General features: G+C 40.5%; 1 protein-coding gene across 1 annotated transcript; it reads left to right on the top strand.

Annotated features, from left to right (window-relative positions):
- The first annotated feature begins 738 nt into the window (after positions 1-738).
- Positions 739-13,442, top strand: kel (kelch protein). Its single transcript, XM_028186274.2, has 16 exons — positions 739-1,015; positions 2,435-2,488; positions 2,771-2,930; positions 3,263-3,397; positions 3,873-3,956; positions 4,196-4,375; positions 5,005-5,079; positions 5,964-6,023; positions 6,519-6,638; positions 7,296-7,406; positions 10,039-10,204; positions 10,893-11,025; positions 12,357-12,539; positions 12,659-12,935; positions 13,112-13,251; positions 13,346-13,442. Exons 1-15 carry the CDS (start codon positions 978-980, stop codon positions 13,208-13,210), a joined length of 1,875 nt encoding a protein of 624 aa, XP_028042075.2. The 5' UTR covers positions 739-977; the 3' UTR covers positions 13,211-13,251; positions 13,346-13,442.
- The last annotated feature ends 1,559 nt before the right edge of the window (positions 13,443-15,001 follow it).

The following is a 15,001-nucleotide window of genomic DNA, read 5'->3' as shown; positions in this document are numbered from 1 at the left end:
CTTCCACCACCTCTTTCAATTCATTGTTATTCACATATGTGGGTGGTCTTCCACGCGATTCGTTCTTCAAATCAAAATTTCCATCATGAAAGTGTTTAAATCAAAATCGCACGGTGCGTTCATTAGCAGTCCCCTCTCCCAACGCAACATTGTTATTGCGACCTGTTTCTGCAGCGTTAGTTCCGCATCGGAACTCGTATTCAAAAATCACTCGAATTTTCAAAGTATTCATCTTTCTTGTCTAAGCTGGCTAAAAAAAACAACTGAAAGTCGATAATTGAATGTTGCGCATTTTTAAAAAGAAGAACCTCGTAGGTACCATTTGAAAAAAGTTTTACTCAAAAATCTCAAACCATGAAGGTTCTAAGTCAATTCGAAGTACCTATTACAATAAAACGGAAATTTCATACTTTAACCCCTATTACGAGTATAAAAATTGAGCCTCAGTACGGTACCGTACTCATGAATGAAATTGGGTGGTGACATTGACGTTCTTGATGTCTGTGAGATCCATAGGTGAGATCCGCCAACCACTTAACACCGGTAGGGTCGTGAGGTCGTCCACTCAACTAAACAAAAACCCTGGCTTAAATAATCCCGCTTCCGCGAAATGCTAGTCACTCTTCCTCCTCTGCTACTCATTACCTTTTAAAACAAAACCCAAACCAACAAAATTGACATTATTGTCGCTTGACAGTTGACAATGACATTTTATTAATATTTATTCGATTTGATTGAGAGTGGATTTGAGGCGAGGCTCAAGAACCGAACACAAATTGAAATCTATTTAGTATTTATGTCGTTCAAAACAATCAAATTACGATTAAAAGTCACAATAACATATTTTTGATACCGACTGTCTGTTATCTTTAAGCGATTACCTGTAGCTTTTACTTTGAAAACTTTGGTTTTTGTTCAGTTATGTGTTCTACGTGTGCATTCGTCGTGAACTGACTGAAGATTGCAGGATTTGAACTATGGAAGGAAACGCTGATGGCGACAGAGAAAGAGCCATGTAAGTTGTTTAATATCATAATAATCTGTGAGGTCAAGGATTTACAAACGTTTACACAATAAAAAAAAGTCTGGATTGTGCTGTTATTTTACGTTCACGAAGCAAAACTATTTACTGATCATTATAACTATAATCATTTGTCACGTTGGACTTAACAAACAGTTAAAAAGATTATTTTACATTACAAATATGATGTAGGCTTCAAAAGTATTTATGAATCAGGTATGCCAAAAATTTGTGATATACAAAAACATATGACACTAAGTATGTGTCACTACATATCAATAAATAATTTTTGAAGATAGATTGGATATCTTTAATTTAAGTAGTATTAAACCTTAAACTATTTACTTATATTTAGGTATGGTCAACTCATAACAGCATATTGTAATGTGGGTAGAGTTGCATTAATATCTTCTGTTTTGTACATTTTAAATATTCCATGTTTAAATGTACTAACATCCAAATATCTTTAAGAAAGATACTGGACCTGGAATTAAATCTGAGACTGTTACTACTATGGCTGTAGGATTTTCAGTTCATATTGAAGTCAATTCATTAAATTGGATTGAAAGTACTTTATGCTCAGTGTTATACAGTGTTATGCAAATATCAAGATATGCTTCACAATATAAATAGGTCAACAACATTAATATAATAATAATCACATATACTCAATAAATAGATACGTTTGTAAATTATTTAATTTGGATAAGAGAAATAGCGACACATATTATTGTACAGAAGGTTTAAAGCTCATGATTTGCACATTGATTAATATTTTTGATAGATACTGTATTATGCAGCATATCAATAAAGTAAAATGAATACTGTGCATAAATAAGAAAGTACTTATTTAGCAAAATAATATCATTATAATTTCAATGTTAATGAGTACATTAACAACAGGTTAAGGATAAGTAACAATAGGTTAAGGATAAGTAACAAATCAGTCTGTCTCGAACACAACAATTTAAACTGATATCTCAAACTTTATAAGCTTAAACATGTTACTTCTACATAATATACACAATAAATAAAAAGAAAATAATTGTATACACAATAATAAAATTCATTTCCTACTTAATAACATGGAAATATTGTTTCAATTGTGCATTGGTGATGTTCATGAGTGTCAGTTATCACTCACCACCAGGTGGGTGGGCCTTATGCTCTTTGTCCTCAATGGTGATAAAACAGTGCTTTCACCATTACTGTAATAGAAAATTAGCAATTTTTTTTTATTGCCCTTGTAGGCAGACGGTATACGGCCCACCTGATGGTGAGCGGTTACCCTCGCCCATGGACTTCAGCAATGCTAGGGGCGGAGCCAAGGCGCTGCCTACCACGAATATAGCTTTAATATACTACCATACAAATTTGGTGGTTGTGATTGTTATTTTATTTTGTTGCCAACAGCTTAGCAGTTGATAACGGAGCAGCAGAAGGTGATGGAGACAGAGGAAGGTATAGGTTAGTGTACTTTGCATTTTATTTGAGACAAGGATAAGTCTCTGTCGGGATACGTATTGTTATTACACTACATGTTCCAATTTAAATTGGATTATAATAGCAACTGCAAACTTATTCTACATCTTGGAAAGCCGTAGCGTGTGGACCCTCAAGTGAGGATAGGAATTTGTTTGAAGCTAAGAATAATGTGTAACAATATACTACATACAGAGTAAAAACTCAAAAATTTTTATGTTGTAGAGAAACACCCAGTAAAACTGATAAAAATGACTTCTATTGCAGCATGATGGTACGTTGTGCATCACAGTCATCTCTAGATGAATCATCACAGCGGCCTGCCACCACTGAAAATACCATTGGAGGAGCTCAACATGCATCAAAGTTGCTTGAGGCCTTGGCGAGGTTGAGGCAAGATGCAACACTCTGTGATGTTCGAATACAGGTAAGATTATGTTTACAAAAGTAAAATCATAACATGAATTACATTTGATGTTTCTTTTGAGTATATTATTTTATGTTCATCTCATAAAAAGAAACCTTTGTGATAACAACATCACGATTATTTGTAAGAGGATGTAGTAATTAATATTTTAGTGATGGGTGAAAGTTTTTTGCTATTACTTGTACCTGGAATACTCTATTATCCCACTCAATAGTTTATTGAGTTTTACTGCAGCGATACAACACGATAGCTACAGGTAATAGGGATGACTCTGTTGAACCAGTTACCTCTAATTGACCAAACATAACATTAACTTTTGTTGGACTTTTCAGGCCCAAGCGGAATGCGACAGTGAGCCATCCGAAGGCGTATGGGCTCATCGCGCGGTACTGGCGGCTTCATCGCCCTACTTCCACGCTATGTTCACACAGTTCGACGAAAGAACACAACCCACTGTCACTATCCAGGTAAAATTAGCTTAATAATGCTGCACAAACCTTTCTTTTTAATAAAAGGATTGTTAAGTGTTGGTTGTATAAAGACACACACACAATGAACTGATTTGCTACCCAACACATCTGCTTAAGATCATAATTAAATAATAAAACATAATACACAAAACATCAATGTGAACCTTAACAAGGACTCGGAATCATCAACCTCATTCAACAAATTGTTCTGTTATATTATATTTCTATATTCAAGCATGGATGTGATCCTGACATGATAAAGCATGTGTTTGTTTCATCATAATCATGTGTGCATTGAAAATATCTTATATTCTCGGCAAGATATCTGACATATGTTTTCTTTTTTAATTGTGAAGTATGTTAATTATTATTAACAGCAGACACATTGTAAGCTCTGTAAGCTATACATTACTAATGCTGTTAACTACTGCATTTAGATGTCTATATTATCTGCAGATATCTTTGGTTTCAGAATGTAGAGCCCCAAGCTTTAGAAGCCATCATCGAATACATTTACAAACCAGACTCACTGGTCATCACTGAAGATAATGTACAGGTGACCATTTTATATGTAATTCATACTCGCTAATATTATATTTGCATTAAATGTATTTTTTTTGTTACGGTTAATACTGTAACATTCAACCTCATATGAAAGACAGACTGATACCTCATCCAATTGTGCAAGGCCATTGATCTTGCTGCTTAATCATTTATTATAAGTGTCCCATACCTTACCCTATTTAGTCTGGTGCCAAGCCACTGTGTAGTGATGTGGGTGTGTGTGGGGGACAGAGCGTGCTGTCGGCGGCGTCGCTGCTGCAGGCGGGCGGGGTGCGCGAGGCGTGCTGCTCGTTCCTGGCGAGCGTGCTGTCCCCGGACAACGCGCTCGGCATCCGCGCCTTCGCCGACCTGCACGTGTGCGCCGACCTCGCCGTCTGCGCCGCCAGATACCTCGACGCGCACTTCCTCGAGGTCTGTACATAGTCGCGCCCTAACAGATAACACGTCCGGTGCATAGGTATGTAGCGATGTACTGGCGTTCGAATCTCGCAGGCGGGTACTAATTTTTGTAATGAAATATGTACATAACAAATGTTCACGATTGACTTCCACGGTGAAGTAATAACAACATGTAATAAAAATTAAACCGAAAAATTATAATTACAGTAATTATTGGTGGTAGGACCTCTTGTGAGTCCGCACGGGTAGGTACCACCACCCTGCCTTTTTTTATTGCTTAAATGGGGGACGAGCTCACAGCCCGCCTGATGTTCAGTGGTCACTGGAGCCCATAGACATCTACAACGTAAATGCGCCACCCACCTTGAGATATTAGTTCTAAGGTCTCAATATAGTTACAACGGGTACCAGGCAGTTTTCTCAGGTCTCAAGGTGGGTGGTAACATTTACCTTGTAGTTGCCTATAGGTTCCAATAACCACTTAACACTGGGTGGGCCGTGAACTGGTCCAAACAATGTGCGTACCGTGAAGTGTGTGTCACTAATCTGATATCCTCCCTTGACACCGGCAATGGCTCTGTTTGCTAATTTGTTTAAAAAGATTTCATCTATCGATACAATAAATATTTGTTTAATTCTAGGTGTTGGAAACAGAAGAGTTTTTGGCTTTAGCGCCGGAGACACTCGCTCAACTACTAGACAGCGACCGCATCACTGTGAGTATGGACCACAGCAATGTTATCTTTAAGTCTCAGTAAACTATGCATTTATGTAAACAATAAAATTCAATTTTAATAAATAGTTGTATAATGTATGGAATTAACCTTTACGATTTACGAACAGTTACGATTATTGACTAAAAGAAGCTAACGCAGAGGAAATCCGATACGAACAAAGATGGTGGTCTAAATTGTCCTTATACTATATTATTTTAATTTTGACAACTTATAGACAAATCAAGAATGACAGACATTACGCATAAGTGCCTATGGCAAGGTTATTAAGGCAGTTGAAGATTAAGTTAAATTTCATTAATTTATAATAGTTGTGCCTCGATCATTGCTTTAAAAAAATAAAAACAATACTAAACATTGATACCATGACAACTCATGGCAGGTAATTCTGACCAAGTTTTGCTTAAATAATAAGTGTATTATCTATTTTGAACTGTTTTTAACTTATGTTTTGTATGGTGAATGCACAGACTAGCCAGCGACCATGTGACCCAAGCTGGTCAAACAGTGTAGTCTAGAAAAAAGTGCATATAAAAAAAATTTGTGAGTGTGCAGTTGTGTATTTCAGAATTCGTGTTGTATTATTTATCACACATTAAATAGTTTTTGTTTGTTTTGAATAGAATAGTAGAATAGTTTGCATACGAAAATTAACTTATTTAAAAAAAAAGACATGACTCAAAGGTCTTAGTTACCAGGTCATAAAATCCCTTAAAAAAATATATAACAGTATAATTTAAAAATCTTGTATTTTCTAGAATATAAAGTTGTATTTTCCCAACAAAAGTTGAACTGTCTAGAATATAAGTTTTTATAGAGAGAGAGAAAGGCGAGTTTCTAAAAGCAGATATGCTTTAATATTACAGGTACCAAACGAAGAAGTAATATTAGATGCAGTACTAAGATGGATGCAGCATGATGCCGAGGTACGTATGAGCAAGAGGCCGCGACGGTCAGACCTTCGTTATTTTATAAAAGCTTAAAATCGTTAAAGTATAAAGTTATTTTTTTTTATATTTTTCTCGAATTTAAGGTACTATTTTATATATAAATTTTTTTTTTATTGCCTTTGTAGGCAGACTGGCATACGGCCCACCTGATGGTGAGTGGTTACCGTCGCCCATGGACTTCAGCAATGCCAGGGGCAGAGCCAAGCCGCTGCCTGCAAATATTACTATATACTATAATATTATTATATACCTTTGCTGCCTGTTACCTGCCCAAGTAACCACAATCGGAACTCTACAGTTGCGGGTCGTTCTTACCTGTGTTGAAGACATACACAGATAAATTTTCAGCTTTTATAAAATAACGAAGGTTTGGCCGTTGCGGGCTCTTGGTCTAGTATATTTATTCCATGAAACTTTTTATCTTTGATGACTGTTTAGTTACCCTAATTTGAATCATTCAATTATCGACAGTCTCGTCAGCAACATTTGGGCATGCTGCTGGAGCACGTGCGGCTGCCGCTGCTGGCCCAGGATGCCCTGGTCGCGAGGGCTAATGCAGAACCGCTGGCCAGCGCGGGGTTAAGGGTTAAGGTGAAATACGACTTTTGGTAGCTTTGCACTCCCTTAAATGATACCATCTTCAAGTAAATATGGTATTCTGTTTTTTTTTTTGTTGCTTAGATGTGTGGACGACCACCTAATGTTAAGTGGTTATTGGAGCCCATGGACATCTACAACATAAATGCGCCACCCACCTTGAGATATAAGTTCTAAAGTCTCAGTATAGTTACAACGGCTGCCCCACCCTTCAAACCGAAACGCATTACTGCTTCACGGCAGAAATAAGCAGGGCAGTGGTACCTATCCGCGTGGATTCACAACTATTTACGCGAATTATAATTTTGCGGGTTTCATTTTTATCACACGATGTTATTTCTTCACCGTGGAAGTCAATCGTGAGCATTTGTATTTTGTTGAGTACATATTTCCAATTGTGAGTAACGTATTTTGGTTTAATTTGTACAATTCAAAATGGAATTGGGAGATTAGGTGGTGTCTATCATTGCCCATTCACAACACCCTACCATGAAGGTACTCAAGATAAGAATCTGGTATATTAAAACCACTTTACTTCTCTCATGATTTCTTCTCAGTAACCAATTAACATCAGGTGTGCTGTGAGCTCGTCCAACCATCAAAGCAATAAATAAAAATGTAGGGTCATCTGAGCAAGATCGCTTATTCCAGGATCTGGTGATCGAGGCGCTGTCCTTCCACCTGATGCGGCCCGAGCACCGCGCCGCCGCCGCGCAGGCCAGCGCGCGCGCCCGGCCCCGACAGCCGCCGCGCTCGCCCAAGGTACTGCTCCTACCCCTTGCCGACCATATCTACTGGCTGACCCGGCAAACGTTGTTTTGCCATGTATATTATTTCTAGGAAACATTTTTTTAGTCCAATAAAAATAACTATCTACTATAAGTGTGCGGGGATATATTTATAATCGAAAGCGTTATAAAGAATAAAAGTATGTTTTATTTAGGTTAATAAATAAATCTTTCTCAAAGTAACGAATATATATATTTTAAATTACAATCTTTGATAGCTATCCAAACATCAAAAATAATTATTCATATTTTTACTATCAATTATGGCAGTTGGCAGGAGCTTACAACACGTGTTTATTTACATGAGATCACTTAATTAACTGAGAGTTAAAACTGTCTTTGTCAAATTAATAAATTGTAAATAAATAATGACTGCACTGGAAATTAGTGATAATTTTACGATGACAGTAAAATTAACATGAGAGTTGCACAGAAAAATTAAAATAATAGGTATAACAGTCACTGCTACGATTGATACACAAATAAAACCAAAAAAACATTGCTGAAAAATGTATAGTGAGTAAGTAAGACAGGAGACCGGCTTCGTCCTCATCCCTACTACGTGATGTTTGCTGGATGAGTGGTGACACCTGGCGGGGATAGCTGATCGATTGATAGTTGATCAGTAGTCGACCGGCGAGGACGGGAGAACAAATTGAATTTAAAAAAAATCATAATTAAAGGAACTTGAAATTATAAACTCTGAATAAGAATTTATCGTACTACAATTATAATATTTGATTGCCATCTAGCAACCTTACTGCGGATCTGTGCATAGAATAAAAAAAAAAAATCGGGATGGGTAAATAGGGGTTGATCGTATAAGAGTGAAAATTCAGAGTAATATGAATTATTTTATTCTAAGTCATAACAAAATAAAAACAAAATTCTTGCAAAATAATTAAAGTTTTTAATTAACAAATAAAAAATAGGGTTTGATCGTAGAGGGGTGAAATTTTAGGGTTGTATGTATTTTTGTATGCCATATCATAAAAAAATAAAAACAAAATTTTTTGTCTAAAAATATACAAAAATTTTTTTGGGGTGAACCTCCCTTAACATTTAGGGGGATGAAAAATAAATGTTGTCCGATTCACCACCCTAGCCGATATGCACGCTAAGATTCACGAAAATCGGTTGAGCCTTACCGGAGGAGTTCAATCACGCACACCGTGACACGAGAATTTTATATATTAGATATGTCTATTCTGTATACGAGGGCGGCACTGAAAATTTCGGGAATTAACAAAGTGACACAACATTACTATTTAAAAATGTATTTATTGCTTTTCGAAGTATTCTCAGCGAAATTTGACACATTTTTCCATACGATGGAACCAATCATTGAAGCAACCATTCCATTCGGAAGTTGGGGTCTCCAAAATGGCCGTTTTGTAGGCGTCCACAGCTTCTTCAGGTGATGAAAATCTCTGTCCACGCAATTTATTCTTTATTTTAGGGAAAGTATAGAAATCATTAGGGCTTAGGTCGGGGCTGTACGGCGGATGGTCTAATAATTCTATGTTTCCTTGCTCTAAAAGCTCTTTTGTTCTGTGCGCGGTGTGAGAACTCGCATTGTCGTGATGGAGGATGATGCGGCGGTTGCAGTTCTCTTTAAGGAGTTCAGAAACGACCTGTGGCAAACAAATGCTAGCATACCATTCTGCATTAACCGTTCTTTGTCCCTCGAGAGGAATAGTCGTAACATGGCCGGTTTTGGAGACAAACGTGGCCACCATTTTTTTTGCAACACTCCGTGAACGAACAATTTTTGTTGGCTTTTAATTCATTTTCGAACACCCAAACTCGTGACTAGTTTTTTGTTTCGGGTTCGTACGCGTTTATCCAGGATTCGTCACCTGATACAATGTTGTATACAACATTTGAGGATCCTGCGGGGAATCTTTCGAGAGTTCTGACGCACCAAGTAACGCGAGCCGCTTTTTGCTCTTCACAGAGCGAATGCGGTATCCATCGGGAAAACAACTTTTTTACACCTAACTGTTCATGCAAGATTATTTGTATTTGACTCATGCCAATGTCTAAAGTTGCCTGAATTTCGCGGTATGTCACATGTCGATCTTCCTCAATCAGCTTACGCACAGCATCAACGTTTTCTTGGGTGACTGCAGTTTTTGGACGACCTTGACGGGGATCATCACTTAGCTTGACACGTCCACGTTGAAACTCAGCAAACCAGCGATAAATTGTGGTTTTGGATGGGGCTTCATCACCAAATGCAGAAATTGTTGACCGGATGGGTCAACACACTGTTTTTGTGTTAAACCACTTCGAAAGTCATAATAAATCATCGCTCTTGAATTTTCTCGAGTCAATTCCATTTTCTCAACGACTAAACAAGTTTGACAAAACCTCGTGACAAGACCGAGAATCTTTTTTTAAATAAATAAATGGTATTCCATTTTTAAAACCAAGGAGTTTTCAATTAAAAAGATTTTAATATGACAGGAACAGTGGAAATATTCCATTCCCGATACTTTTAGTGCAGCCTAGTACTGCATGGCAATTTCTTAGGTAAAAACGTAATATTTATTTTTCTTAAAAAGGATATAATGAGTAAATTTTGAATACCCTAATATTTTCAGATGCTGCTAGTAGTCGGCGGACAGGCACCGAAGGCCATCCGCGATGTGGAGGCCTACCATCTTGAGTGTGGTCGGTGGAGACCCTGCGCAGAACTACTCACGAGGAGGTGCAGGGCTGGCCTGGCCGTGCTCCACGGGAAGGTCTATGCTATCGGTGGTTTTAATGGTGAGTTGCATATGTCAACTTGAGGGAACACTACCAATATTGGATAGTAGATTTTACATGATGCTGTCATGTCTTGAGTCCACTGTCTAAGGGTACGCAGTTAGGTCGTATTACGAGTTCAATGTGTAGACTGGTGGTAGGATCTCTTGTGAGTCCGCGCGGGTAGGTATCACCACTTTGCCTGTTTCTACCGTGAAGCAGTAATGCGTTTCGGTTTGAAGGGTGGGGTAGCCGTTGTAACTATACTGAGACTTTAGGACTTATATCTCAAAGTGGATGACGCATTTACGTCGTACATGTCTATGGGCTTTAGGAACCACTTTATACCAGGTGGGCTGTGAGCTCATCCACCCACCTAAGCAATAAAAAAAAATACATTTTGCACTTAAATTCCTGAAGGTCCTTTGTTTGGAATGTATTTTGTTTTTTGCTGTAGGCAGACGAACACACGGCCAATTTGATGGTCAGTGGTTACCGTTGCCCATGGACTTCAGCAATGCCAGGGGCAGAGCCGCTTACCGCTTCATACTCTCCACAAGCCTCGTTTGAAGAAAGCCATGTCATAACGCTCAGGAAACCCAGTGGAGGGGAGCTCATTCCATAGTCGGATGGTACGTGGCACTGGATGCCCGCAGCGGCTCCAGGTAGTATGGCTACCGATAATGTATCTCTATTATTTCCCCGGCAGGCACCCTGCGCGTCCGCAGCGTGGACGTGTACGACGTGTGCGCGGACGCGTGGGCGAGCGGGCCCGCGCTCACGGCGCGCCGCTCCACGCTGGGGGTGGCCGTGCTGGGGAACCTCATCTACGCGGTCGGCGGGTACGTGCCGCACACAACGCTCCACTCTACGCACACTACTACACTACACTGCTACACTACTACACTGCTACACTACACTACACTGCTACACTACACTACACTACACTACACTACACTACACTACTACACTACACTACACTACACTACACTACTACACTACACAGCTACACTACAACACTACTACACTACACTGCTACACTACTACAGTACTACACTGTACTACACTACACTGCTACACTACACTACACTGCTACACTACACTACACTGCTACACTACACTACACTACACTACACTACTACACTACACTACACTACACTACTACACTACACAGCTACACTACTACACTACTACACTACACTACACTACACTGCTACACTACTACAGTACTACACTGTACTACACTACACTGCTACACTACTACACAGCTACACTACACTACACTACTACACTACACTACACTACACTACACTACACTACTACACTACACTACACTACACTACACTACACAGCTACACTACACTACACTACTACACTACACTACACAGCTACACTACACTACTACACTACTACACTACACTACACTGCTACACTACTACACTACACTACACTACACTGCTACACTACTACAGTACTACACTGTACTACACTACACTGCTACACTACTACACAGCTACACTACACTACACTACTACACTACACTACACTACACTACACTACACAGCTACACTACACTACACTACTACACTACACTACACAGCTACACTACACTACTACACTACTACACTACACTACACTGCTACACTACTACACTACACTACACTGCTACATTACTACACTATCAAAAAACCCCATATTGTCCCTATACGTAACCTGATTCACCCCAAAGCCAAGGTGTATCGGGTCAAGCTAGTTTTTTCAGTTTTTGTGTATATTTTGTGATGAATATTTTTAATAACACATCATTTAAAAAAAATTAAGCCTCCAGAACCAATGTAATTCAAATTTTACTGGTTTTTATTGTATGTAATATTACCCTAAGAAAAACCATTAAAAATTTGTGTTGGATTTGGAAAGGATCCCAATTCCCCCCAATCTACAGTATTAAAAATTTTATGTTTATAAATAGTTTTTTTATCAACTTCAAAATTTCACTCTTCGTTATTAAAAAAAAAAAACTTCACATCCATGAATTTAATGCCCAGTCAATTGTAGCATTATGCAGCAGGCGTGTTTTATAATTAATTTGTTTGGGAAAAACAGTGTGCATGAAATTCTAAATTTCCTTTTAAAATAGTATATTAAAATTAAATTGGTATTTATGGGCAATCAGATTTGACGGAGCTACCGGCCTAAATTCGGCGGAGGTGCTGGACCCTCGCGAGGGTGTCTGGAGAACTATCGCCTCCATGTCCACACGCCGATCCTCCGTAGGAGTCGCCGTGTTGGAGGGGAAACTGTATGCCGTCGGAGGGTACGATGGAGCTTCTAGACAGTGCTTGCAAACTGTCGAAAGGTATGTAAACCAACATGCTAGGCTTCACACAATTTAAGAAACAAAACTTGGAAATTAAAGTAGCAATTTCTACAATAATATTGAATTTTCATTTAAAAATAACTTAATTAAAACAACAGGTACGATCCGTGCTCGGATTCATGGGAGATGGTGGGCGAGATGTCGGCCCGTCGGTCCGGCTGCGGCGTGGGGGTGGTGGAGGGGGCGCTGTACGCGGTGGGGGGCCACGACGGGCCAGCCGTCCGCCGGTCCGTAGAGCGGTACCGTCCCGCCACGGGCTGGGCGCCCGCGCCCCCCATGCATACAGCGCGCAGAAACGCCGCCGTGGCCATGCACGCAGGGAAGTTGTATGTCGTGGGGGGCGACGACGGGGCTGCCAATTTGGATACAGTTGAGGTGCGCGTTATTCAAATATAAAATCAATTTGCCATTTATTGCTTTGAAATGTTAAGAAAGCAATTTTTAATTACTTTAAACGCTTAAGGAAATTTAATAATAAAATTCTGAATGTGAAACTATGAGTGCCGTCAGTCTGCAGTTCCATCCTTCAAGTGTGTCATGTATGTGCCCAGGTGTTCGACCCGGCCACGGACACGTGGACCCTGCTCCCGGGCAGCATGTCCGTGGGCCGCTCGTACGCCGGCGTGGCCGTGGTGGAGCGAGCTGCCTGATGCCGCGCCCCGCCTCCCGCGCACGTGCTGCCCGAGCCCAGGTACCGCCCCCCCGCGTCCCCTCGCCCTCCCCCCGCGTCCCCTCGTGTTGCTTCGGTTCCGATGATCTCTACAGTTCCCGTGTGCGTGTTGCAGCTACGCCAACGTGGCCATGTTCGGCAGCTCCGCGGGGGCGGGGACTCGCTGGAGGCCGGTCTACCTGCACAGGACCCTCAGGTCTGACGCCAACTCGGTAAGTTCATCATCAACAACTCTAACAATATTGAGTCTTAAACTGATCACTGATGCATAACAACTTGTGACCTGACGCGAGAATCGCAGATGTCGGCTACTGTCGTTTATGAGTAAAATATATTGGAATCTATCGCAGGATCAGGGTAGACCAGTAAAAAAAGCATTGTTGTTTATATTACAGGAGAATTTGTACGAAAGTGTTAACGTGGGGGGTGCGAATGGGGTCGGGGGAGTTGGCGGCTTGGGGGCTGTCGCGGGAACTAGCGGCCTGGGACCCGGGGGCGGCGTTAGCAGCCTGGGACCCGTGGGGGGAATGGGAGCCTATGTGTGGTGGAGGATGGGCGGATGTCGCAGACACGCTCGGGCCTCACAGACCTTGGAATTTAACGAGAGGGCGGTCGTCAGGATGCCACAACTTGACAATAATCAGAGTGAGTTATTTTTTATCAGTTTATTTGTTGAAGCTGATGTTACCGTTGCGACGTCCTGTCATGTCAGTGGCCCCGTGGGGATAACGTACCATACACACATTCTTGATTCAGAGAATATTAGTTTTGATACTCTGCGCTCCTTACGAGTTTGGTCTAGTGTATGACTTTTTGGCGGGAACGCGAGGAGTGAAGTTGTGTGATTTGTTTTATTTTATCTATTTAGTGTTTCTTTAGGTTTTAATGTGTAATAACGGTGGCTAATTAACTGTTTAATATCTGTGAAAGTGCACAAATGTGGGAAAATGAAACAAAGCCGCCGGACGTAACATCTATTTTACTGAGACTATATTTCATCCCATATCATCTCATCTAGTTTCATCCCAGTTGATTAATGTCTCAAATTAATCATCTTCATTTCATATTATTAATTTTCATAAAAATAAGAATATAAGTTAAAATAATACATGACCTAAAGGTCTTAGTTACCGGGTCATAAAATCCCATAAAAAAGGTGTAGTGTATAGCGAGCGCGCGGTTGGCAGGCACGATGCCGCGGGGCGCGGGGGGCGGCGCGGGGGGCGGCGCGGGGGGCGCGGCGGGGGGCCGGGCGGCGCTGCGGGGCGCGGCGTCGTGCGGCGCCGTGGACGTGGAGCTGCCGTGCGTGGTGCTGGTGCAGCGCTGCGCCCCCACGCCCTACCACGTGCTGCCAGAGAGCCAGCGGGCGCACGCGCACCCCGCGCAGGTACGCCCCGTCTACAAACCACTCGCATAAATTCCATATCTATATATTAACACGTGAAACAAAAACTTTGTATCCCTTTTTACGAAAATCGCGCGGACGGAGGAGTATGTAATTTCTCACACTTAGTAGTGAAGCTTCTCACTGGAGTAGTCCAAAATGTTAATAATTTTTTAAATTGTTCATATCAATAAAAAAAACATTACACACATTATAATAGCCGGCAAACTTCTTGAGCATTTGTCGACGTAGTGGGGGTAAGTTCGCGCATGGTACACTCACGTGCAAAAGCAATATTTACTCTGCGTCATAATGCTATTAAATTATTAAAATCAACATATTATGTATTTAATATAGGTTAATAATTGTAATAATTTAATCTTGGGG

The sequence above is a fragment of the Bombyx mandarina genome, chromosome 03 (assembly GCF_030267445.1).
Source record: "Bombyx mandarina strain Sakado chromosome 03, ASM3026744v2".
Taxonomy (NCBI): Eukaryota; Metazoa; Arthropoda; class Insecta; order Lepidoptera; family Bombycidae; genus Bombyx; species Bombyx mandarina.
This window is presented reverse-complemented; position numbering and strand designations above follow the sequence as displayed.

Coding starts and splice junctions, on each gene's coding strand:
- kel (XM_028186274.2), top strand. CDS start 978: ATGGAAGGAAACGCTGATGGCGACAGAGAAAGAGCCAT. Junction 2,489..2,770: donor GGAGACAGAGGAAGGTATAG/GTTAGTGTACTT, acceptor CTTCTATTGCAG/CATGATGGTACGTTGTGCAT. Junction 6,639..7,295: donor GCGCGGGGTTAAGGGTTAAG/GTGAAATACGAC, acceptor CGCTTATTCCAG/GATCTGGTGATCGAGGCGCT.